The sequence below is a fragment of the Tursiops truncatus genome, chromosome 8, assembly GCF_011762595.2.
Source record: "Tursiops truncatus isolate mTurTru1 chromosome 8, mTurTru1.mat.Y, whole genome shotgun sequence".
NCBI lineage: Eukaryota > Metazoa > Chordata > Mammalia > Artiodactyla > Delphinidae > Tursiops > Tursiops truncatus.
The window spans coordinates 72,549,207-72,573,475 of record NC_047041.1 but is presented as its reverse complement, the minus strand read 5'-3'; the positions used below and the strand labels follow the sequence as shown (position 1 = coordinate 72,573,475).

Sequence of the window (24,269 nt, the reverse complement as noted above, 5' to 3'; positions counted from 1 at the left end):
CTAGACACAGGCAATATAAAAGACTGCATCTTTAATGTCATATTGAGATTGAAAGCACTGCATTGTAGCCATATGATAGATCAATCTTCTCATGAAAACTCCTCTGCAATAACATCCAAAAGTCTGAATAATGAGCTATTCCACAGCAGAGTCAATGAGAAACCAAAGTCAGCCAGAGTAATGGTAAAAATATTGCCAGAAGCTACCTCTGCTTCCCGAGGGTGAACACTGGATACAACTGTCTGGCAACTGAATAGCTTTGCTGTCCTTAGGTAAGTTTATGTTTCTGAAATGATCATTCACTGGAATGTGACAGCTAGAAAAAGAAACAATTTTTCATTCCTTCCATATTCACTTTGAGTTCTATTTGCCCGTTAATATAACACCTTTAAAAATCCATATTCTACTTTATTCATGTCTACAACCTCAGAACTGCAAGCCTGACTTTCTTATTAAGTCCCAATTTATATACAAATAATTTATATATGTATATAAGCCCTAATATATATATATTAGTTTACATTAAAGCCAAAACTTACTCCATTCTACACTCATTTCTTTAAAAATGTTAGATCTGTTTTTTAAACAAAGAAAAGAAATAATTATTTTATCATTACTTTGAACACAATTCAAGGATTGTAAGTCGAGTATATCTAAAAGAATAAAGAAACATGTATTTTAAAAGTATCCATCTTTTAGAATTTAAAGTACTTTTTTCAGATGTAAGCTTATGGAGTTTTAGAGAAATCCTGCTGTGTATAGATTTCTGACAGAGAAAGAAGCTTCAGAATTGCTAAAGACAATCACAGCCTGCTAATCAGAAGAGTTGCTTTCACTGACTGATGATAGTTCTAGAAAACTCCAGTGCAATAATAGACAAGTATAAGAGAAGCTTAGGGTAGATTTCAAGGGAGGAGAGTGAATACGGAATACAGCTCGCTAATGCTTGAAGCTTTATGGTGTAAGAGAACAGACTGTGAAACAGAAAGAATACAAAAAAGAGAGTCATCATATGTTGGTGGGATAGCTGCAAGAAATGATCATTTTAGAAACATAACCAACCAAATGTAAAGTATTATTGGAGGCACTGGTGCCAAGCCAAACATACCACTACAATTATCACCTAATATTATTATAATTACTAACATTTAGTAAGCAGTTACATGTCAGCCACTTGGTAAAGCACCATAAATGGATTCAATCCTTATAATAATCTTGTGAGATAGGTACTACCATCAACCCCATCTTATAAATGAAGAGACCAGGGCTTCCCTGGTGGCGCCGTGGTTGAGAGTCCGCCTGCTGATGCAGGGGACGCGGGTTCGTGCCCCGGTCTGGGAAGATCCCACATGCCGCAGAGCGGCTGGGCCCGTGAGCCATGGCCGCTGAGCCTGTGCGTCCGGAGCCTGTGCTCCGCAGCGAGAGAGGCCACAACAGTGAGAGGGCCGCGTACCACAAAAAAAAAAAAAAAAAAAAAAAGACCAGGGTTAAAGAAGTTAAGCAATTTTCCCATTTTCATAAAGCTAAATAGTCAAAAAGCCAAAATTAGAAATCAAGTCATTTGGTTCCGGATGCTGAGAGAAGTATGCTATTCTGCCTCCTCAACTGGTAGAATAATGGGCCAGTAAATGCTGGGAATATTAACATAAACTGTTTCCTGAATATTCTTCTACAGGGACATTCACAAACAGAAGAACAGAGGTTATATCACCCCACAGTATAAATTTCAAATATTCAAATGGAAAACGAAGGAGAGATGCTGAGAACACTATGGAAATAGCTATCTTTTCACAATATAAAAAATGCAGGGGGTGGAGTCAAGATGGCGTACTAGGAGGACACGGAATTCACGTCTCTGAACAATCAGGGCACCTACCAGGCACCAGTGGGGCACCATGGACACTTAAGGGGATGGAAGGAACCCCCAGCGACTGGGTAGGACGGGAGCTATGGGGGGGAGTGAGGGGGGAGGAAAAGTGAAGGCAGGACGGGACTGGTGGTGAGAGGGGTGGCTGGGGGAGGGGAAGGGATCCCATGTCCGAAGGCAGAAATTGGGGACCACTGGGAGGGCAGAGGATCAAAAGGGAGTGTGGCCAGCTTTCCCCTGCCCACTTGGGGCCCCAGGAGCTTGCTGAGATCCCGGGCCTGATCTTCTGCCCACCTAGGCCCCCTCCAGCCACGAGGGTCCTGAGGGAGTGGGAGGGAGGGAAGGGGGAGCAAAAGTAAAGGCTGGACCTCCCAGATGGGCATCCCTGAGGGGTGGCTGGGGGAGGAGAGTTCCTACACCCAGTGGGACACACACACAGTTAGGGGTCCAGCGGGGACCAGGGAGATCCTGGGGGAGACAGTGGGCATGGGGGGGCATGGAAGAGAACACGGCCAGCGCTCTCCCAGTCCACTTAGGCACCAGGGAGCCTACCTAAAATGAAGATTACTTTACCCAAAAAGGATCTCATTCAGATTTGATGGAGAAATCAAAAGCTTTACAGACAAGCAAAAGCTAAGAGAATTCAGCACCACCAAACCAGCTTTACAACAAGTGCTAAAGGAACTTCTGGAAGCAGGAAACACAAGAGATAAAAAAGACCCAAAAAAACAAACCCAAATCAATTAAGAAAATGGTAATAGGAACATACATATCAATAATGACCTTGAATGTAAATGGATTAAATGCTCCAACCAAAAGACACAGACTGGCTGAATGGATACAAAAACAAGACCCATATATATGTTGTCTACAAGAGACCCACTTCAGACCTAGGGACACATACAGACTGAAAGTGAGGCGATGGAAAAAGATATTCCATGCAAATGGAAATCATAAGAAAGCTGGAGTAGCAATACTCATATCAGATAAAATAGACTTTAAAATAAAGAAAGTTACAAGTGATAAGGAAGGACACTACATAATGATCAAGGGATCGATCCAAGAAGAAAACATAACAATTATAAATATTTATGCACCCAACATGGGAGCACCTCAATACATAAGGCAAATGTTAACAGCCATAAAAGGAGAAATCAACAGTAACACCATCATAGTAGGGGACTTTAACACCCCACTTACACCAATAGACGGATCATCCAGGCAGAAAATAAATAAGAAAACACAAGCTTTAAATGACACAACAGACCAGATAGACTTAATTGATATCTTAAAGACATTCCACCCAAAAGCAGAAGAATACACTTTCTTCTCAAGTGCACACAGAACGTTCTCCAGAACAGATCACATTTTGGGTCACAAATCAAACCTTGGAAAATTTAAGAAAACTGAAATCATATGAAGCATCTTTTCCAACCACAACATTATGAGATTAGAAATCAATTAAAGGAAATAACAGTAACAAACACAAATACATGGAGGCTAAAGAGTGTGCTGCTAAATAACCAAGAGATTACTGAAGAAATCAAAGAGGAAATCAAAAAATACCTAGAAACAAATAACAATGAAAACACGACGATCCAAAACCTATGGGACACAGCAAAAGCAGTTCTAAGAGGGAAGTGCATAGCAATTCAGGCTCACCTCAAGAAACAAGAAAAATCTCAAATAAACAATCTACCTTATACCTAAAGCAACTAGAAAAAGAACAAAGAAAACTCAAAATTATAGAAGGAAAGAAATCATAAAGATCAGAGCAGAAATAAATGAAATAGAAACAAAGAAAACAATAGCAAAGATCAATAAAACTAAATGCTGGTTCTTTGCGAAGATAAACAAAATTGATAAACCTTTAGCCAGACTCATCAAGAAAAAAGGGGAGAGGATGCAAATCAATAAAATTAGAAATGAAAAAGGAGAGATTACAACTGACACTGCAGAAATACAAAAGATCGTAAGAGACTACTACAAGCAACTATATGCCAATAAAATGGACAACCTGAAAGAAATGGACAAATTCCTGGAAAAGTACAACCTTCCAAGACTGAACCAGGAAGAATTAGAAAATATAAAAAGACAAATCACAGGTAATGAAATTGAAACCATAATTAAAACTACTAGAACTAATCAATGAATTTGGTAGGGTTGCAAGATACAAAATTAATGCACAGAAATCTCTTGCATTCCTATACACTAACAAAAGATCAGAAAGAGAAATTAATGAAACAATTCCATTTACCATCTCAACAAAGAGAATAAAATACCTAGGAATAAACCTACGTAAGGAGGCAGAAGACCTGTATTCAGAAAACTATAAAACACTGATGAAAGAAATCAAAGATAATATAAACAGATGGAGAGATATACCATGCTCCTGGATTGGAAGAATCAATATTGTGAAAATGACTTTACTACCCAAAGCAATCTACAGGTTCAATGCAATCCCTATCAAATTACCAATGGCATTTTTCACAGAACTAGAACAAGAAATTTTACAATCTGTATGGAAACACAAAAGACCCTGAATAGCCAAAGCAATCTTGAGAAAGAAAAACGGAGCTGGTGGAATCAGGCTCCCTGACTTCAGACTATACTACAAAGCTACAGTAATCAAGACAGTATGGTACTGGCACAAAAACAGAAATACAGATCAAGGGAACAGGACAGAAAGCCCAGAGATAAACCCATGCACATATGGTCACCTTACCTTTGATAAAGGAGGTAAGAATATACAACGGAGAAAAAACAGCCTCTTCAATAAATGGTGCTGGGAAAAATGGACAGCTACATGTAAGAGAATGAAATTAGAACACTCCCTAAAAGCCATACACAAAAATAAACTCTATTTATTTTTGGGCCAGACACTATAAAACTCTGAGAGGAAAACAGGCAGAACACTCTATGACATAAATCACAGCAAGATCCTTTTTGACCCACCTCTTAGAAAAATGGAAATAAAAACAAAAATAAACAAATTGGACCTAATGAAACTTAAAAGCTTTTGCACAGCAAAGGAAACCATAACAAGACGAAAAGACAGAATTTCCATTTCTCAGAATGGAGAGAAAATATCTGCAAATGAAGCAACTGACAAAGGATTAATCTCCAAAATATACAAGCAGCTCACGAAGCTCAGTATCAAAAGAACAAGCAACCCAATCCAAAAATGGGCGGAAGACCTAAACAGACATTTCTCCAAAGAAGACATACAGATGGCCAACAAATGCATGAAAAGATGCTCAACATCACTAATCATTAGAGAAATGCAAATCAAAACCACAATGAGGTATCACCACACACTGGTCAAATGGCCATCATCAAAAAAATCTACAAACAGTAAATGCTGGAGAGGGTGTGGAGAAAAGGGAATCCTCTTGCACTGTTGGTGGGAATGCAAATTGATACAGCCACTATGGCAAACAGTATGGAGGTTCCTTAAAAAACTAAAAATAGAACTACCATGTGACCCAGCAATCCCACTACTGGGCATATACCCTGAGAAAACCATAATTCAAAAAGAGTCATGTACCACAATGTTCATTGCAGCACTATTTACAATAGCCAGGATATGGAAGCAACCTAAATGTCCATCAACAGATGACTGGATAAAGAAGATGTGGCACATATATACAAGGGAATATTACTCATCCATAAAAGGAACAAAGTTGAGTTATTTGTAGTGAGATGGATGGACCTACAGTCTGTCCTACAGAGTGAAGTAAGTCAGAAAGAGAAAAGTACCATATGCTAACACATATATATGGAATTTTAAAAAGCGGTACTGATGAATCTAGTGGCAGGGCAGGAATAAAGACGCAGATGTAGAGAACAGACTTGAGGGCATGGGGGGAAGGGGAAGCTGGGATGAAGTGAGAGAGTAGCAGTGACGTGTACACACTACCAAATGTAAAATGGATGGCTAGTGGGAAGCTGCTGCATAGCACAGGGAGATCAGCTTGGTGCTTTGTGACCACCTAGAGAGGTGGGATAGGGAGGGTGGGAGGGAGGCTCAAGCGGGAGGGGATGTGGGGATATATGTATACATATAGCTGATTCACTTTGTTGTACAGCAGAAACTAACACAACATTGTAAAGCATTTATACTCCAATAAAGATGTGGGGAAAAAAAAGGCAAAGGAGAACATCTTTGAAGAAAAGTACAATGTTGGCTCATCCAAAACAAAAAGGTCTGATTTTCAAACTCTATAGGTTCTAAGTAAAGCAAACTACTGAATGCAACCAATACCTGCACTGTGAGTAGTGAAATGGAGAGACAGCATAGTAAATTGGCTTTGAGTATGGACCATGGAGTCAGGCTGCCTGGGATCTAATCCTGGCTGCACGACAAATAAGGAGAGTTACATAGTCTCTGTGTCTCAATTTCCTAATCTCTATAAAAACAAATATATATATATGTACTGTTTCTGTACCTACCTCAAAAAATAATTAAATAGAAAGTACTAAGTTAATGTTAGCAACTTTTATTGTTAAATTTAAGTACCTAGAATTGAATGCTAAGTCATTTTCAATAAATGCTCTCATGCAAAATTTCCATACACTCCAGCACTAAATTTCATACACAATGAATCTGATTATAATCATTGTACAAACATATTTCTAAAAAGTCACTAGGAATCAGAGCTTCTGTGAAATAAAATGAAAACAAAACAAAATAAAATGAGAGCTATTCCTATCTTTTTCTTCCATAAGGGAATTAAAATGACAGCACATCTAGTCTCACCTTACAGAAATCAAAAATGACGAATACATAAATAAACATGGTCTTTCATAAGATGAGAATTTCTAGTAGAAATATCTTACTGTAATCTTACTATCACAACAATAAAATTTTGATAATTCATCTAAAACAATCTCTTCTTTGGGAAAGTGGTTCTCACATCTGTTTGGATGGTAATGCACAAGCAAGAGAGGGTGCTCTTTACAGAACCCCCAAAATGATGATGTTGTAGTTAATGGCAACATAAGAAATAAAAAAAATTTACTAGATTATGGACTGAATATGCATATGCAACATAGATGCATATTCTCTAATATGAAAATAATAACCACAAACCTCTATCTATGAAAAAATCTAAGCAAGAGCAGTGTCATTTTTTCATTAACATTAATTTGGTACTTGTTAGTAATAACAGTTGCTAACTTCTGAATACCTACTACATGCCAGGGCACGCAATATGCCAAAGAGACTGAGGTGCATAACTTACTTGTAACTTATTTACCTTACTCATAACCATATGAGGTAGTCATCATTATTTTCATTTTGACAGTAGAACAACTGAGGTTTCAAAGAGGTTAGATATAATTTAACTGAAGTTCAAACAACAGGGAAGGGAAAGAGCAAGGACTCAAACCTGTCTGACTCAAACTTTGCACTCTTAACCACAACAATAGACTTCAATGCAATAAAATCTAAAAATTTAAACATTTTACATAATTAAATTTTATATGAATCAGAAATGATCAATATTAACCAATTTTAAGAATAAAACATATGTATCAGTGGGGAGGACCATTTAAGAATCATTGCCGAGAATCTAACATAAGCATGGCAAAAGCTGTTAAAAGAGTAGACCTTAAATGCTTCCAACACAAAAAAGCAATGGTAATTATTTCATGTGACACAATGGAGGTGTTAGCTAATGCTATGGTGGTAATCATTCTGTACTATATTCATGTATCAAAGCAATACATTTTACACCTTAAACTCACACAATATTATGTGTCAATTATATCTCAATAAAGCTGGGGGAAAAAAGAATCACTAATAAGCCTGCTATTAAAATTATTCTGGAAATTATTCCAAAGTTCCAAATGTAACATGCTTTGGTTAAGTACACAGCTAACAAAATCTAGTTCTAAAAGCTGTAATTCAAATGAAGGTCTTCTTACTAGGATATAAGCCAACTGTAAAATCAATCACGGATCAATTAACCTAACTAACTTAATTCCTCAAAGAGAGATATTTTTAGAGAACATAATTAAGTTTGTAGCCATTCTGGAATTTACTTATTTTAATTTGAGGAGGCACAAGGGCTAGTGTTGTCAAAAAGAAAAAGATAATCCTTAGTCTTTTTAGTTGAACTGCTATTTGCTAAAGGAAATACTACTGATATATTGAGTTTTGTAGCAAGTCTTCTAACACTGCCCTATATGTCCATGATTTCTAATTTCACATTATTGTAATCAGCATATCTATAGCCATAGTTGGAAGGACAGAAAACTATATAAAAATAATTCTCATCAATGAGAAGAACAATGAAAAGATTATTCATAGCTCAAACATGTCTAGGTCAATCCAACTTAAAATCTTATTATTCTGGAATGAATTTTTACTAAAAGACAAGTGTCTTGAGTCTGCATTGGATAGCTATTAAAGACAAGAAAATCAATTGATATTAATCATTAAATTTAAAAATAATCTTAAGTCAAGCCATAAAATGCAACTACCTTATGATATGCATTGCCTGGTAAAGTATTTCAGACTGATCAACTCCAAGAACCTTCTTTGCCCCAGCTTTAGCAGCAAACATAGAGAGAATTCCAGTTCCACAACCAACATCCAAAACTACCTGGTGTAATAAAAAAACAGATGTTATCAAGAAGGTCTAATACTTTAAATCCTATTCATATATGATGATGTTTCTGGCTAGGAATAGATAACAAAATTTAAACTTTACCGATCAAATATGGTAATAATTTCTCTTTGGGGAAATAGAAAATATAATTACATTAAGTTGTTTTAAATTCGTAACAGTGTTTTGGCCACAGTCTGCTGCAATCAGATGCAACAATGTAAATTTAAGAAATGTTTTATATGAAATAAACAATTCCCACAGACTTATTAAGGGGGAATTAGTCTCTTTTTTATTTCCTTATTGTATGTATGCTCTAATTTAGGCTTAGTAATTCTAAATTTTAACAGAAATAAACTTTCTCAAGTTTGAGTGGCAGGAATTAAGCAAGATAGCCTGATCCAGTACAATTTAAAAATGGTTATAAAGGAATCATGAATGGAATATTACTCAGCCATAAAAAGAAACAAAATTGAGTTATTTGTAGTGAGGTGGATGGACTTAGAGTCTGTCATACAGAGTGAAGTAAGTCAGAAAGAGAAAAACAAATACTGTATGCTAACACATATATACGGAATCTAAAAAAAAATTGGTTCTGATGAACCCAAGGGCGGGACAGGAATAAAGACGCAGACGTAGAGAAGGGACTTGAGGACATGGGGCAGGGGGATAGAAGGAGAAGCTGGGACAAAGTGAGAGTGGCATGGACATATATACACTACCAAATGTAAAATAGCTAGGTAGTGGGAAGCAGCCACATAGCACAGGGAGATCAGCTCGGTGCTTTGGGACCACCTAGAGGGGTGGGATAGGGAGGGTCGGAGGGAGGCACAAGAGGGAGGGGATATGGGGATATATGTATAAATATAGCTGATTCACTTTGTTATACAGCAGAAACTAACACAACATTGTAAAGCAATTATACTCCAATAAATATGTAAAAAAAAATAAAGGAATCATGGATATAGAATATTGCCATAACCCCTCCACTTCCAAAATTAAATGTTCAACTCATTTTAATAATACAGGTACAATAAAAACAAACTGGCTTCTAGAACTCAGTAACTTGAGAGTTTAATTTTTAAAAATGATATTCATTATCATTGGTGAAAGAAATAAGAAGAACCAAATTTAAGATGTTATTGGGGATAGGCAGGGAGCAATTATTTCTAATCAAGAATTTCACATGGTTCTTCCCAGAACAGTATAGTGAAACGTGCTTGGTTCATAGTAAAAAACAAAAACTAATTACCAAGGAAACACATTCAGCAAAATACTCAGAGGTACACTAGAAATTACTGAAAACTGCAGTGCCTTAAGTCTTTCATTACCAATGACCTGAAACCCTATATACTTGTCTCAAAATATGAAATTATTTCAGTAGTCTTCTACTATAAGTATTCACTGAGCATTACGAAGTGCAGGCATTGATCATGGTGATGGGGTACAGCAACAAACAAGACCAAGTCCCTGTCCTAATAGAGCTTACAATCTTGTGGGGGAGACAATGAACAGACCAAGAATAGAGAATAAAGAACAGAGAATGTTAACAGAGAATAGTAGTGTTATAAAGAAAACTCAAGCACAGAGTAGACGTTAGAGCAAGGGGCGGGGGACACACTCTTTTAGAATTTTAGATAGGTCTGGGAATACTTCTCTGATACATGTGAGCAGAGAAGGAAATGAAGTAAAGGAGTGTGCCAGGCAAAGATCTGGAGGAAGTCTCTTCTAACCATAGAAGATATTAAATGCAAAGCACAAGATTCCAGGCAAAGCAAGAAGGCCACTGTAGCTGAGCTGGGTGAGAAAGGTTCCTTGGCGGTGAGATCAGGGTTAAGCAGGGGTCAGATCACATAAAGCCCTTGGATTTTACTCTGAGTAATGGGAAGCTACTGTAAGAAAAATAGAACTAGAATTAAGAATCTATTATATTTTTCAACAATTACTTTTTCACTAGGTAAAACATTCATACAGTTTAAACATCAAAAAGTGTATTTCTTATTTATCCTTCAAAATAATTTTTATGCATATACAATGCAATACTATATATGTATTTCCTTCCCTCCTTTACACAAATGGAAGCATATTATACCCACTGTGCTACACATTGCTTTTTTCCTTAACAATATAATTTAGAGATCTTTCCATATCAGTTTATAGAACTTCTTTCTCTTATATAGCTGTATAGGATTCCGTATCATGGTTGTACCATAATCTACTGATCCAGTTCTCTACTGATGGACATTTACGTAGTTCCTGAAATTTTACCATGACAATCAATGCTGTAAATAACATTATACCTAATCCCATTCATACATGAGTAACTCTACAGATGTACAAAGGAGTAAATCTATTCCTAGAAATAAAAACACTGGGTCAGAGAGAATATACATATTTGTAATTCTGCTAAACATAAATTACCCACCATATGGCAATTCTACTCATGAAGACTCAAATCAGCAATGTGTAAGGGCCAATTTCCTCACAGGTGACACTAGCCCATATAATCAAACTTTCAGATTTCTGCCAATATGGCAAGTACAAAATAATGATATACTGGTCTAGATTTAATGTGCATTTCCATTATCATGAGGCTTTGCAACATATGTCACATGTTGTAGAGCCATCTGTAGTTCTATGTGAACCATCTATTTTAGCCTTTCTCCATTTCTCCACCAAGTTGTTAGTCCTTCTCTTACCAAATTTCTCTTATCAAATTTTATCAAATAAGAGTTCTTTGTTAGTGAAGAGCAGACCTTTGTAATATGACTTGCAATGTTTTCTCTCAGCATATGATTTTTCGCCTTTTGATTCTGCTTAAACTGATCTTTGCTATGTAGAAATTCTTTACCAACAGTCAAACTCATTAATTTTTTCTTTTAATGGCTTCTGGATTTTGATCATAATTAGGCCAACTTAGCCCATATTCTCTCCTATTTCATTCACACTTCCTTCTGGTACATTTATAGTTTCATTACTACAGTTTCTTTTTTTTTTTAAATCATAGTATACACTAAGAGGTATGGTTCCAACTTTACTTCTGTTCAGAAAGCTAACCAATTGTCCCAACATGTTATTAAACAGTCTGTGTTTGCACCCCCCGAAATTCACACGTTGAAATACTAACCCCCAAGGTGATGGTATTAGAAGCTGGGGCCTTTCGGAGGTGATTATGTCATGGGGACAGACCAAAACACACAGAAATTTTAGTGAATGCTGAAGGTCCCTGTCTCAATTCATTCAGTATGCTATAACAAAAATACCATAAACTAAGTGGTTTGTAAACAACAGAAATTTATTTCTCACAGTTCTGGAGGCTGGAAAGTCTAAGATCAAGGCACAGGTTGACTCTGGTGAGGGCCTGCTTTGTGGTTCACAGACATGACTTCTTGCTGTGTCCTCACATGACAGAGGAGAGGAAGGGATCCCTCTGGAGATCTGTGTATATTTTGGTTTATTTCTAGATTTTTATTCTGCTCCATTAATCTGTACAATCACGTACCAATAATTATTCTAATTATAGAAGCTTGGCAGAATTTCTGTCTAGTAAAGCTGGTCCACCGTCACTGCCAACTGTTTTCACAGTGTTTCTGGACAATTTTATATGTTTATTTTCCCACAAGAACAAGAAAATCAGCTTGTCTATGGTTTCTTTGTTTTGTTTTTAAGTCTTAGCATTTTTATAGGGATTGCACTAAAATATAAATTTATGGAACACAGACAATTTTATTTTGTGTTTTCCATTCAGGAACATGGTATGACTTTCAATTTGTTTAAATCATCTGTTATGTTCTTCAGGAGTTTGGGGTTTTAAAAAATCTTTTTCATCTACGTCCTGCACATTAGTTAAGTCTGTTCCTACACATTTTATCTTCTGCATTGTTTACTAGTGTAAGGGAAGTCTGTTCCATTACATCTTTTTTTAAAATTAATTAATTGATTTATTTTTGGCTGTGTTGTGTCTTAGTTGCTGCACGCGGGCTTTCTCTAGTTGCGGCGAGCGGGGGCTACTCTTTGTTGTGGTGCACAGGCTTCCCATCGCAGTGGCTTCTTTTGTTGCAGAGCACAAGCTCTAGACACACGGGCTTCAGTAGTTATGACATGCTGGCTCAGTAGTTGTGGCTTGCAGGCTCTAGAGCGCAGGCTCAGTAATTGTGGCGCACGGGCTTAGTTGTTCCACGGCATGTGGGATCTTCCCGGACCAGGGCTCAAACCCGTGTCCCCTGCACTGGCGGGCGAATTCTTAACCACTGTGCCACCAGGGAAGCCCTGTTCCATTATATCTTGAAAATATAATACACCAAAACTGACTCCAGAAGAGACAGAATCTAAACAGTCTAATTTCTATTGAAGAAATAAGGTTGCCAAAAGGCTACTGCTCTAAGAAGGACGTGGCCCAGATGGCTCCACAGGGAGAATGTGACTGTTCCTGCACATGTGGCCTATCTGGGTGAGTCAGCACATTTTAACATAACCACTTCACACACAAGAAAGTTTAAAATTGTAAGGTGCAATCTATACAACATCACTGCAAGCAAAACTATTTTTTTAATGTTACAAATAAAATATATTAACCACAACATCAAGAAAATACTATAACACAGAGCATATATATTTATAGTATGGTTATAGTATATCAGTTTGAAATATTATGTGGCATAAAATATAAAAATATATATAACACGGGCTTCCCTGGTGGCGCAGTGGTTGAGTCCACCTGCCGATGCAGGGGACACGGGTTCGTGCCCCGGTCTGGGAAGATCCCACATGCCGCAGAGCGTCTGGGCCCATGAACCATGGCCGCTGAGCCTGCGTGTCCGGAGCCTGTGCTCCGCAACGGGAGAGGCCACAACAGTGAGAGGCCCGCGTACCGCAAAAAAAAAAAAAAACACAAAAAAACACAAAAAATATATATGTATAACACAATAGTAAGTGATAACTTCCCAAGAACTTTCATTGAAATAAGATATTTGCAAAATTAAAAAATTAAAAATAAAAGATCAGTGTGGAATTTAGAAGTTTGATAGCACAGGGCTTTGGCAATGGTATTTGGGAATATCAACACCCACACAGTTTCTGGAAAGACAAGTTGGCAGCACTAAAACCATCCTGGGTAGAATGACCTAGGGAGGCCACTGCTAGGAATTTATCTTATTATTCTACTCTCATATTTATAAAAAGATTTTTAATATTTTATATTTTTACATGCAGCATTATTTCTAATATAACTTAAAACAATTTATGGACAATTTTACATTGGGTTTTTGAGCCATTAAAATAATGTTAATACCGAATTATCTTAGAGAAATTGCTGAGCTACAAAAGCTAAGTACAGAAGGGTATGTATCATTTACTCCAATTAGAGTGTGTGTTCTTTTTTAAGACTATACATACACACACATATATAATTTATATACATATATATATAAAATTCTTCTTTAACCTTTTCTGAAGGAAGGAGAGCCTCAGACAAGGAAAGTAACAGATCCAGAATCATAGAGCTAGTAATTTGTAAAGGTAGCACTCAAACATACATAGGTCAATCTGCTTTTTAAAGCCTATATTTAAATTATATTTTAAATTATATACTAATTATTTATTACATCTAGCTCAGATTTAGGTAGTTGGGCAAATAAACTAAAATCTGGTAGAATCAAAGAAAGAGGTAGAAATGCTAACAGAATACACTAACGTTATTTTATAAAATGATGAAGGAATGTGATTCACTGTTTCTAAAAAAAAAAAAAGAGAGAAAAAGTGCGTCAACTTTAACTTAGATAATAATCAAAAGCATAAAAAAGGCACCTAACTGTGAATTTCTTCAATGAACTACAAATAGAAATTAATTATGAGTGAGTGATAACACAATTACGCCACCCAAAGTTAAATTAAATCTGAGAAACCATATGTCCTCCACAGGAGCTTTGTGAATTAAAACAATATTAAGAAAGAAATGAAGGAAAGGAAGTAGGAAGGGAGGGATGGAGGGAGAAGGGAATGAAGGAAGGAAGACATTTTAAATTTAAGCACCTTTCTGAAAAATAAATCTCTACCATTCACTAAATAATATGATACAGAAGCTAGTGCTGTGATATGAAATTTGTCTACCTAATGGAGAAAAAAGCAAACAAAAACAATGGTAATAAAACTTAAGAAAACATGTTATTTCATACATTTTTTAAAAGAACTATATTTAAATAATTTCATGAACATGTTCTGTCATGGCACACAGAAATTATATGACTTATATATGTAAAATAGTGTTAATTAAAATATGACTAATGAATCCCACCCTAATTACTCATTCTATTTTAACATAACAGTTTCAAAGTGTAGTGGCACAGGGTTAAGGGCACTAGACTAGGACTAAAACCCGCGTTTGTTTGCTTTTTTTTTAGCTGTCTGTTTTAGGGAAAGTCAATTAACCTACTGGTTTCAAATTTCCTCATGTGAAAAATAGAGATGAATACATACCTGCTATGAATACACCATATTGGTATATTGTATAGCAACAATGAGACAACATGCTTGAAAGTATTTTATAAATTATCAAATGCTATTTAAATATGTGTCGTATATTTTTAAAATCTGTAGTCATAGTATAATATAAAGAAAAGTATCCCAAATCATTTAAAAATATGAAAGTTCTAGATTACTTAATATTATTAATTATAGAAAATTATATCCTGAATATACTTCAAAGAGTTAGAAATTGACACACATATATTTTACATCACAGTATACTTTTGAGAAAACACAAATGCCAAGCAAAATTAATTACACATTGATGAATTAAATGAAAGCATCTTAGGCAAAGTACTAAGGAAAAATACTCCCTGTTTATTAGTAAGCCCCTTTCTGACTTGGGCAGATTTAATCTCTTCAGTAAAAGCAGTAAGTGGAACACAAAATAATTAAACACTCTATGTGTTCCATGGTCACGTATTTTGTCCAAAAATGTATAATATATACAATATTTCTATAAGACTGTTACAAATGAAAAATTAAAAGCAGAAAGGGACTGTGTAGAGGTCTATGAACCCAGTAAGATGTGCTTCATATACATAGAAATATTCATAATTACTTAATTTCCCAATGATTAACCTTATGTTTACTAATACTTGTGCCTTTTCAGTATTTTCTTATATAATATAACACAAAAATCTATTCAGAGCATATTGAAAAAGAAACTTCTAACTACTTTTACTTAAGGAATTCTTATGGCATTCATATCAAAAAGTATTTTTAAAAAGATGGCTCAAAGAAAGAAAATGATACTGCTTTTACAAAAACAAAAATCATAAAATTTTAGAACCAGAAAGGTTTAAAAAATCATTGTATTTTTATTTATTTTTTATTTTTTAACATCTTTATTGGAGTATAACTGCTTTACCATGGTGTGTTAGTTTCTGCTTTATAACAAAGCGAATCAGCTATACATAAAAAATCATTTTACAAGTGAAGCCCACAGAGATTCACCACAGTCTAAAATTACTATGTAGATGGTTCCTAAGAAGCCAGGCAGGACTAGTTATTCCCAGACTAGAGCATGGTTAATTTCTATACAACATATTAAGGAAAAAATAAAATAAAAATCTAGGCAAAATTGAACTGTAAATATAAGGCAACTTTTTTTTTTTTTTTTTTCAGTACGCGGGCCTCCCACTGTTGTGGCCTCTCCCGCTGCGGAGCACAGGCTCCGGACGCGCAGGCTCAGCAGCCATGGCTCACGGGCCCAGCTGCTCCGCGGCATGTGGGATCTTCCTGGACCAGGGCACGAACCTGTGTCCCCTGCATCGGCAGGCGGACTCTCAACCACTGCGCCTCCAGGGAAGCCCAACAATGTGGTTTTTTAGACAAATATTAAATAAATTGTTTCAGCACTTGGGTGCAAACATAAAAACTATAAAAAAAATTCTTAGTCTCTGCTGCAAAAACATATAAAAAGCATACAAAAAGGTCAAGTATAAAGAACTGATAAAAACTAATACTTTAAAAATAAAATAATCATTTGTCTATAGGGGAATTAGCAAAAACAAAGAAACACACACCACCATTACCTCATAGGTAATGCTTTGGCCAAAAGGTATCAGAGCACCATATAAATTTCGCAGGTCCAACTTGGCTAGGTCACAAGTGAAACACCGCTCTTAGGAAACAGGTATGGAAAATGAAAAGCCAATCTACGATATTCCAAACAACATAAAAATCAGGGAAAGAGCTTTTCAACATATAAAGGTTGTTAATCACTGCTGCAACATCACGTAAAGCTCATGAAATCACCTGACAGAAGTATCTTTGAAATGGAGGTGAAAGGGGAATTATAAAAACCTGATGTTACCAATATACATGTTCTTAAAGTAGAAAGACTGGGGAAAAATTCCCAAGCAAAAGTATATAAGTGGCAGAGACGATAATATATTTGACTAAATTAGTGGACTAATTTCCAATGAGGAGGAACAGAAACAGAAAACCTGAACTTTTAGATAACCATGCCAATGTAGAGAGGGAGGGAAGGAGAAAGTGAAGAAGAAAAATGGAAAAATTCACAAGGGAGGAAAAACAAATGACACATTTTTAACACACCCACCCATATACAAAGTGAAAGATCACCTTCAAAATAACCTGAGGCAGTATTAACACTAACTGTAAAATTTAAAGTAACTCAGGGCTTCCCTGGTGGTGCAGTGGTTAAGAATCCGCCTGCCTATGCAGGGGACATGGGTTCGAGCCTTGGTCCGGGAAGATCCTACATGCTGTGGAGCAACTAAGCCCGTGCACCACAACTACTGAGCCTGTGCTCTAGAGCCTGCAAGCCACAACTACTGAGCCCACGTGCCACAATTACTGAAGCCCGAGCGCCTAGAGCCTGTGCTCCGCAACAAGAGAAGCCACTGCAATGAGAAGCCCGCACACCGGAACAAAGAGTAGCCCCCGCTTGCCGCAACTAGAGAGAGCCCACGTGCAGCAACGAAGACCCAATGTAGCCAAGAATAAAAATTTTTAAAATTTAAAAAATAAAGTAACTCATAAAAGGGTAAATAAATGAGGTCTTAAAAGAAAGCACATAAAATAAATTGTACCTTATAATATTTGACCCTACCTACCAATAATGACTTCTTAAAATTATTAATTTGTAACTAATTAACACAAACTAAAATAATAATTAAAAGTGCTTTGATACAGAGCTTATACATTTGAAATGAACAGGAATCACAGTAAACCAAAAATATGGTTTAAGCAAAATTATCTGGATAAGCAAAGTTTAACTAAGCTATGTCACTGTAATTAATTAATTTAAAAATTAATTTTAATTAATTTCAATTTTAAAAAAAAGAGTATATTGAATGACAGCACCAATCAGCATTTCTGTTATCAGTATACTGCACCACAGGGCAGCATCATAAAAGTTTTCCATGAAATAAAGCCAGTGTACATGAAATCAACTGCTATCACAATGATGACCTAAGAGAGGATTTCTGCTGCCCAAGATCCACATGAAATGTACAATTCTGTAGTCTGTGCTACTCACCTTATCTTTGAAGATATGTGGATTTTGGTATATAAAATCTCGGTAACTTTCTGTTCGTACTTTGTCCTAGGGTAGAAAGAGGAAGACATTGTGTTTACAGGATAGTCTGAACAAATAAAAATATTTAAGGAAGATATCTGCTAATTTATCACACACTTCTAGTTTCCATAGCTACAATTTGCCTGGAAAACCAAGCCTAATCTTTTTTTCCTAAAAGAAAATAATAAAGAATGGAAATAGCAACAACACACAAAGAAAACGTTTAAGAACAACACTGAAAGTCAAATAAGACCTAAGTTCTTAAAAATGTACATATTTTCATCTTGACATGCACTGTAAGACTTCAAGTGATAATGCTAGTAGAAGATGAACATGTTTTACTCCTTTAAATAGGGCCTGGAATCTAGAGTCTGATTCCCTGTGGTAGAACTAAGTTAAAATATGGGAGGAAAGAACCAAACTAGATAGATGTAAAAGTTACAGTTACGTATGAAAAATGAAGCTCAACTGAGTATAGTTTCCTAAGAAAGTCACTGATCAGCACCTATCTGATTTATAATCCTGTTTTGTTTCTAGAAATGTCTGTAGTAGGAAATGATGCTTAAAAGCCTATAAGCCTAGGGCTTCCCTGGTGGCGCAGTGGTTGAGAGTCTGCCTGCTGATGCAAGGGACACGGGTTCGTGCCCCGGCCCGGGAAGATCCCACATGCCGCGGAGCGGCTGGGCCTGTGAACCGTGGCCGCTGAGTCTGCGTGTCCGGAGCCTGTGCTCCGCAGCGGGAGAGGCCACAACAGTGAGAGGCCCGTGTACCGCAAAAAAAAAAAAAAAAAAAAGCCTATAAGCCTAAAAGTCAATCGCTTGAGCCCCGCAGACCATATTGCAAGACTTCTCCACTATGGAGTCTCACAAGACCTGTGACCAAGGCAGGCACTGAATGCTAACATTTATGTTGGTGCATGAACATTAGAGCTGATTTCCTTTTAAATCACCTCGGCTGACACACACGCTGACAGCAAATTCAGCAGTAAGGGGCTCTGCTGCCAAGTGAGTAAAATGAGTATGATAAAAAATAACTCATACCGGGAATTCTAGTTTTCGATTTCACACTAGGTTAAAAAAAAAAAAAAAAAAAAAGAAAAAGTAGTTACACTAAATACTACAACATAAAACTTTACACAGTCCATACCCTCCAAAAAAACTTTTATGCCAATACTGGGATTTAAAAAAAAGTACAAAGAGGGGCTTAAATTAAAAGGCAAGCTGTTTTGCTTAATTGCTGGATCTAAAAAAGGGAAATTCCATAATTAATTCCATGTTTTCTGATGGAATTACTTCTAATTGCTTTACAAACAAAATTTTAAATCATATTTTAAAAACTGAAATCTTTCCCTCAGTGTATTTTAAGAATTACTATGGGGCTTCCCTGGTGGCGCAGTGGTTAAGAATCTGCCTGCCAATGCAGGGGACACGGGTTCGAGCCCCGGTCTGGGAAGATCCCACATGCCACAGAGCAACTAAGCCCGTGCACCACAACTACTGAGCCTGTGCTCTAGAGCCCACGAGCCACAACTACTGGAGCCCACGTGCCACAACTACTGAAGCTGAGCCTAGAGCCCGTGCTCTGCCACAAGAGAAGCCACTGCAATGAGAAGCCCACACATCGCAAGGAAAAGTAACCCCCGCTCGCCGCAACTAGAGAAAACCCCTGTGCAGCAACGAAGATCCAATGCAGCCAAAAATTAATAAATTTTAAAGAAAAGAATTACTATGAGAACTTCATGTTTTAAATGAATTTAAACATAGTATTAATTAATTTAAAAACTGTCTTTTTTTAAAAAAACATACGATTTCATACATTTCTACCATTTTTATAGCCTTCTTACACTGTAACCAGTGATTTTTGCTGACACAACAAAACCTACAAAGGGTGAACATCAGTCAAGAAGGCAGTCACTCGGAAAGCTCTCACCAATCACACTGCCTCGCCGCTGCTCTAACTTAATCACTAGCATCCCAACTCCTGTCCTAAATCCATGCACTGCTGCTCAGCTCAACTACAATCCTTCATCCAGTCTCTTCCTACATATCCATCTGCTTTTGCTCATATGCTCATACTGGTGCAATGAAATTCAAAGTCTACTAAACACAGTGCTGTGGACATAGCAGAGCTTCAATTTAATAAATGAATTTTTGAGAGGAAAATTCACTAAACATGAAAATTCAAGCAAATCAAAGACTAGCCCTCAAACCATTTCTAAAAATTTATTCTAACAAAAGACTAACTCTTCAATATAAAATAAGGTAATAAACAGAAATAAAGTTATCTTTTGCACTAACCTAGTAAAACTAAGAAGCACAAAAGAATAAAATTAGAGGTCCAATATTAAGAAGAAAGACAATCTTTTAAGGCTAGTACAGTGTCATGGAATAATTCCTACCAATATTAAAAAAAATTAAGTATAAGACTAAAGACAACAGAAAAGTTATGTATTATAAATTTTACCTATATAAGTAACAGTATGTTTTAAATGTATAGGCTCATGAAGGTGGACAGAATGCAAGAGTCAGCTGCAGATACAATGAGGAAAATGCAGTAATGAAAAATTAATGGTACTATAATCTGTGATAAATGTTCACCACGATGAACAATGTTTTACTTGAGGAGAAAAAAAAGGAGAGTGATGCATCTCCGAATTATAACATTAGCAACAATGACTCTTCTTCAGAAAGATAAAGTGGCAAAGGATTCTGAAAGTTAATGTCCACTACTATCCCATTATCTCTAGAATTCAAAAAAGTTATCTTCACCTTGACTCTGGAAAATAAGATTACAAACTGTCTTTATTTATAATTATAATCACAACATATGCCAAAAAAGTGTCATTAAAATACCTGTGACTAGTAAGTAACAAAAAATCCAAATAATATTGTTATAAAAGGCCAATTCTAAGCATAAAAATAAGTCCTGTATGCATGGCTTCTCAATTTTAATTTATTTATAAAGATCAGGTGAGACTCCAGTAGTAGCACAACCTTGAACAAATTATGTGTGCTAAGAACTGTTTTGATAAGAAATAGGAGAAATATTGCTTGATATAAGGCACATTTCATATTCATCCACAGTATGTAACTTAACAAAACATAAAATGGACAAATAGTTCTTTTTGAATGAAATATATCCATATTTCCTATAAAGACTTAAGTTATCTCCAAGGAGAAGGTGGTTACATTGTATAACAGCAAAGGGGAATTAAGGCATGGAAACTTATATTAATAAGGAGTCTTAAGTGATTCTCTAAAAGTGAAAACACAGCACTGGAAACTTCCAGCTGGAACTTCTTAAATATATATGTACATCAAAAGGACTTAAAATATTCCATCAGGTGTAAAGATCCTCTAGTTGTTGATACAGAGCTACAAGGGTCCAGGACAGAGATTTGGAAGTAAGTCCAAACTGGATTTCCCTGATGACTGTACTGAGAGCACTCAGATGTACTATCTTCTAGGAGTCTCAGTAGCCTTATCTGTCTGAAAAACCCAACTAAAATTACCATATCAAAAGCATTAAAGGTTCATGGCATTGAAATTGATGGGGTGATTTATAACGGCAAACATGGGCTTAGATTAACTCCTTTAAAGGAAATATTCTAGACACAATAAAATTAATTTTAACAGAGAAAATGGAGTATGTCAATTTCTTTTAAACAAATTCACTCTGGACTTAATTTATTACTTAGCAACAGTTATAACTGTTATTTGTAATGCTATGCAACTACCCAAGTGACAACAAAAAGCACAACCAACTGTGACAAGTCATTAGCAAAGAAATGACATGACATTGCTTTAAAAGACCCCAAGTAATTACAATTACTATTAATCAGCAAACCTCCACTCTGTGATCCTGCAAAACTGACTCAACAAAATATATACTCATTAACTACCCCTGGTTATCTTAAATGGGCATGTTTCAAGGAACACAGTCTTGGGGTGTCCGTAAAATAAACCAATCTTTTGAGGAAGGATTCAGAAAGGAATTTTTCATTTGTTGGTTTTTAAGAAAAAAAAGTAGTGGCATCTAAAATTCACAGAGATAAACATTAAAGTTTTCAGTAATTTTTACACTCCAACATTTATTTTACTCTAGTTAGATATTTTCAGTTTTACTGAATTAAAAAACCATTTTGCTATTTTATAATCTATAATACATGATAAAATGTACATAATATACCAGGTATACCTAGAAATCTACTTATAGTTTATATGGACATTACCATTATAAAACTTAAAACCAACCAAATTCAAGTATCTGATTTAGGAAATTCTTCTATATAGCAATGATTTCAAATGTAAAAAAGTAATGCCGTAACAACTGTGAGAATTATTTATAATTAACTTTGTACCAAAGAATTATTATTCGCCCAAACTAAAGTCAGTACTGCTAATTAAAACACTAAAATTAATCATTTCCTTCACACATTAAAAGGCAAACGTATTTTTCTTCCTATTTAAAAGTTGCTCTTGAGAAGACTAAAATCATCAGCAATTTTTTCGAATGTTCTATTCCCAGCAAAAGGTAATCTCATAATAAAGATTAATAATGATCTTAAACAGAATTTACAGTGTCTCTGATGCTTCTATAATCTTTTCAATGCAAGATGAGCTATCAAGCACCAAAAAGATTTAAAAAGCAGTTCTCAAAAAAAACAAAAACCGAAAAAGCAGTTCTCCCATATGTATTAAGAACCTTCTTTACTCTATTTTTCCTTTAGTATGGATTTGGTACGTTTGTGCTCTTTTCTAACCTTTAGCATTTCTTCATGTATCCCATAATGCCCGTATGAGCTGAAATAAACACCATCCTCATCCTCCTGGAGGTCTGCAATGGCAGTTGTAGATGATGAGCAGGTTCTGACATCTGCGTTCATCACAAAATCCTGAGCAAATTGTCTGTAATCAATTTGAAATACACCCTTGAGACAAGTTTACTGGACCATGAAAAAAGGAAAGGCTAGAGGCTGAGGAAGAGGAAGGGGGAGGGGGGGAGGGAGTGCGGGGTGTGATGAGCCTTCTAAATCACATTCTATCTTAAGCACGGAAAGCTCCCCCTGCTGGATCTTAAGCAATGGCATATTCAAACCCAGTTGGAAGCATTCCTTCTACAAATCACAAAAGCACTGCCAGCTGCAGGCTATGGCTGTTTTATCTTTCAAGTGAACAAAATAAGCACACTATGACTTTATTCAACTTTATTATTTCTATTGTTCCAAAATCTTATTTTAGCAGCTGAATCAATATAGCATATTCCAATGCTATGAATATTCTTTAAAACCATAGTATCTCATGGAAGGGTTATATAGGCAGAAAGCAGACCCAAACTGGGAATTATTTACACACATCAACACCATCTGCTCAGGCTCTAAAACTCAGCTCCTTCTCTGATAACAACACATCAAGAATCTATGAGGTATATATGGGAGAGAAGTGTAAAGAGGCACATAATAGATTACCCAGCATAAAATCTCAGAAAAAGGGAAACTACAATCAGCTATACTATTTTTCCTGCTGGACATTCTGGCAAACCATCAAAAATGGGTAATTGGGCAATAGCAACCAACTTACAAATCTAATAGGTTAAGCTAGAGGTATATACACTTGGTAGTAATGCAGAACCTCAGACACTACCTATTTCAGGCCTCCTGAATCAGAATCTAGTTTAACGAGATACCCAGATGATTCGTATGCACATTAAATTCTGACAAGTACTAAGCCAGCAGAATGTTAATTTACTCACTAGAGAAAACCATCCTATGTAGCTGGTTTTCTGATTATATACTTCATCATAATTATATTGTGATTCTTTAAAAACAAAAATTTCAACCCTGTATTTTCCACAAGCCTAAAAAGTATTAATCCCTACACTTTAAAAAGTCCAGGAGAGAAAAAGTAAAATGGAGAAATCTATCAGAAATAAGGTAATTCAAAGGAAGGCAATATCAAGGAACAAAAAGCACTCAGGAGGAACACACTCCCCAGAACAATTATCATTAGTACAAAAGTAATTATAAAGAAATATAAGAGGACAGATAAAAACTACAGAATTTTATGTTAATCAACGACATCCACAATGTATAAAAAATACTGCATACCTTTAATATTATTGAAATTAAATATCTACACTGTGCTTTCCAGTATATGAAATATTTTACCATATTCTTTTTATGAATTATATTATTTTGGGGATCTAAACAATTAATTTTCTG

At 35.9% G+C, this 24,269-nt stretch overlaps 1 protein-coding gene across 8 annotated transcripts in view; it reads right to left on the bottom strand.

The window, feature by feature from the left end:
- PRMT3 (protein arginine methyltransferase 3) overlaps nucleotides 1-24,269 on the bottom strand; it is a 135,402-nt gene that overhangs the window by 99,330 nt on the left and 11,803 nt on the right. For 7 of the 8 annotated variants that reach the window (XM_033862634.2, XM_019948375.3, XM_004317677.4 and 4 more), the window contains 3 exons: nucleotides 22,812-22,956; nucleotides 18,011-18,076; nucleotides 8,354-8,475 (listed from right to left, as the gene is read on the bottom strand). In XM_033862634.2, coding sequence (XP_033718525.1) covers nucleotides 8,354-8,475; nucleotides 18,011-18,076; nucleotides 22,812-22,956 — 333 coding nt within the window. The remainder of the gene's footprint in view (nucleotides 1-8,353; nucleotides 8,476-18,010; nucleotides 18,077-22,811; nucleotides 22,957-24,269) is intronic. The other variant, XM_019948377.3, reaches the window with a different exon arrangement.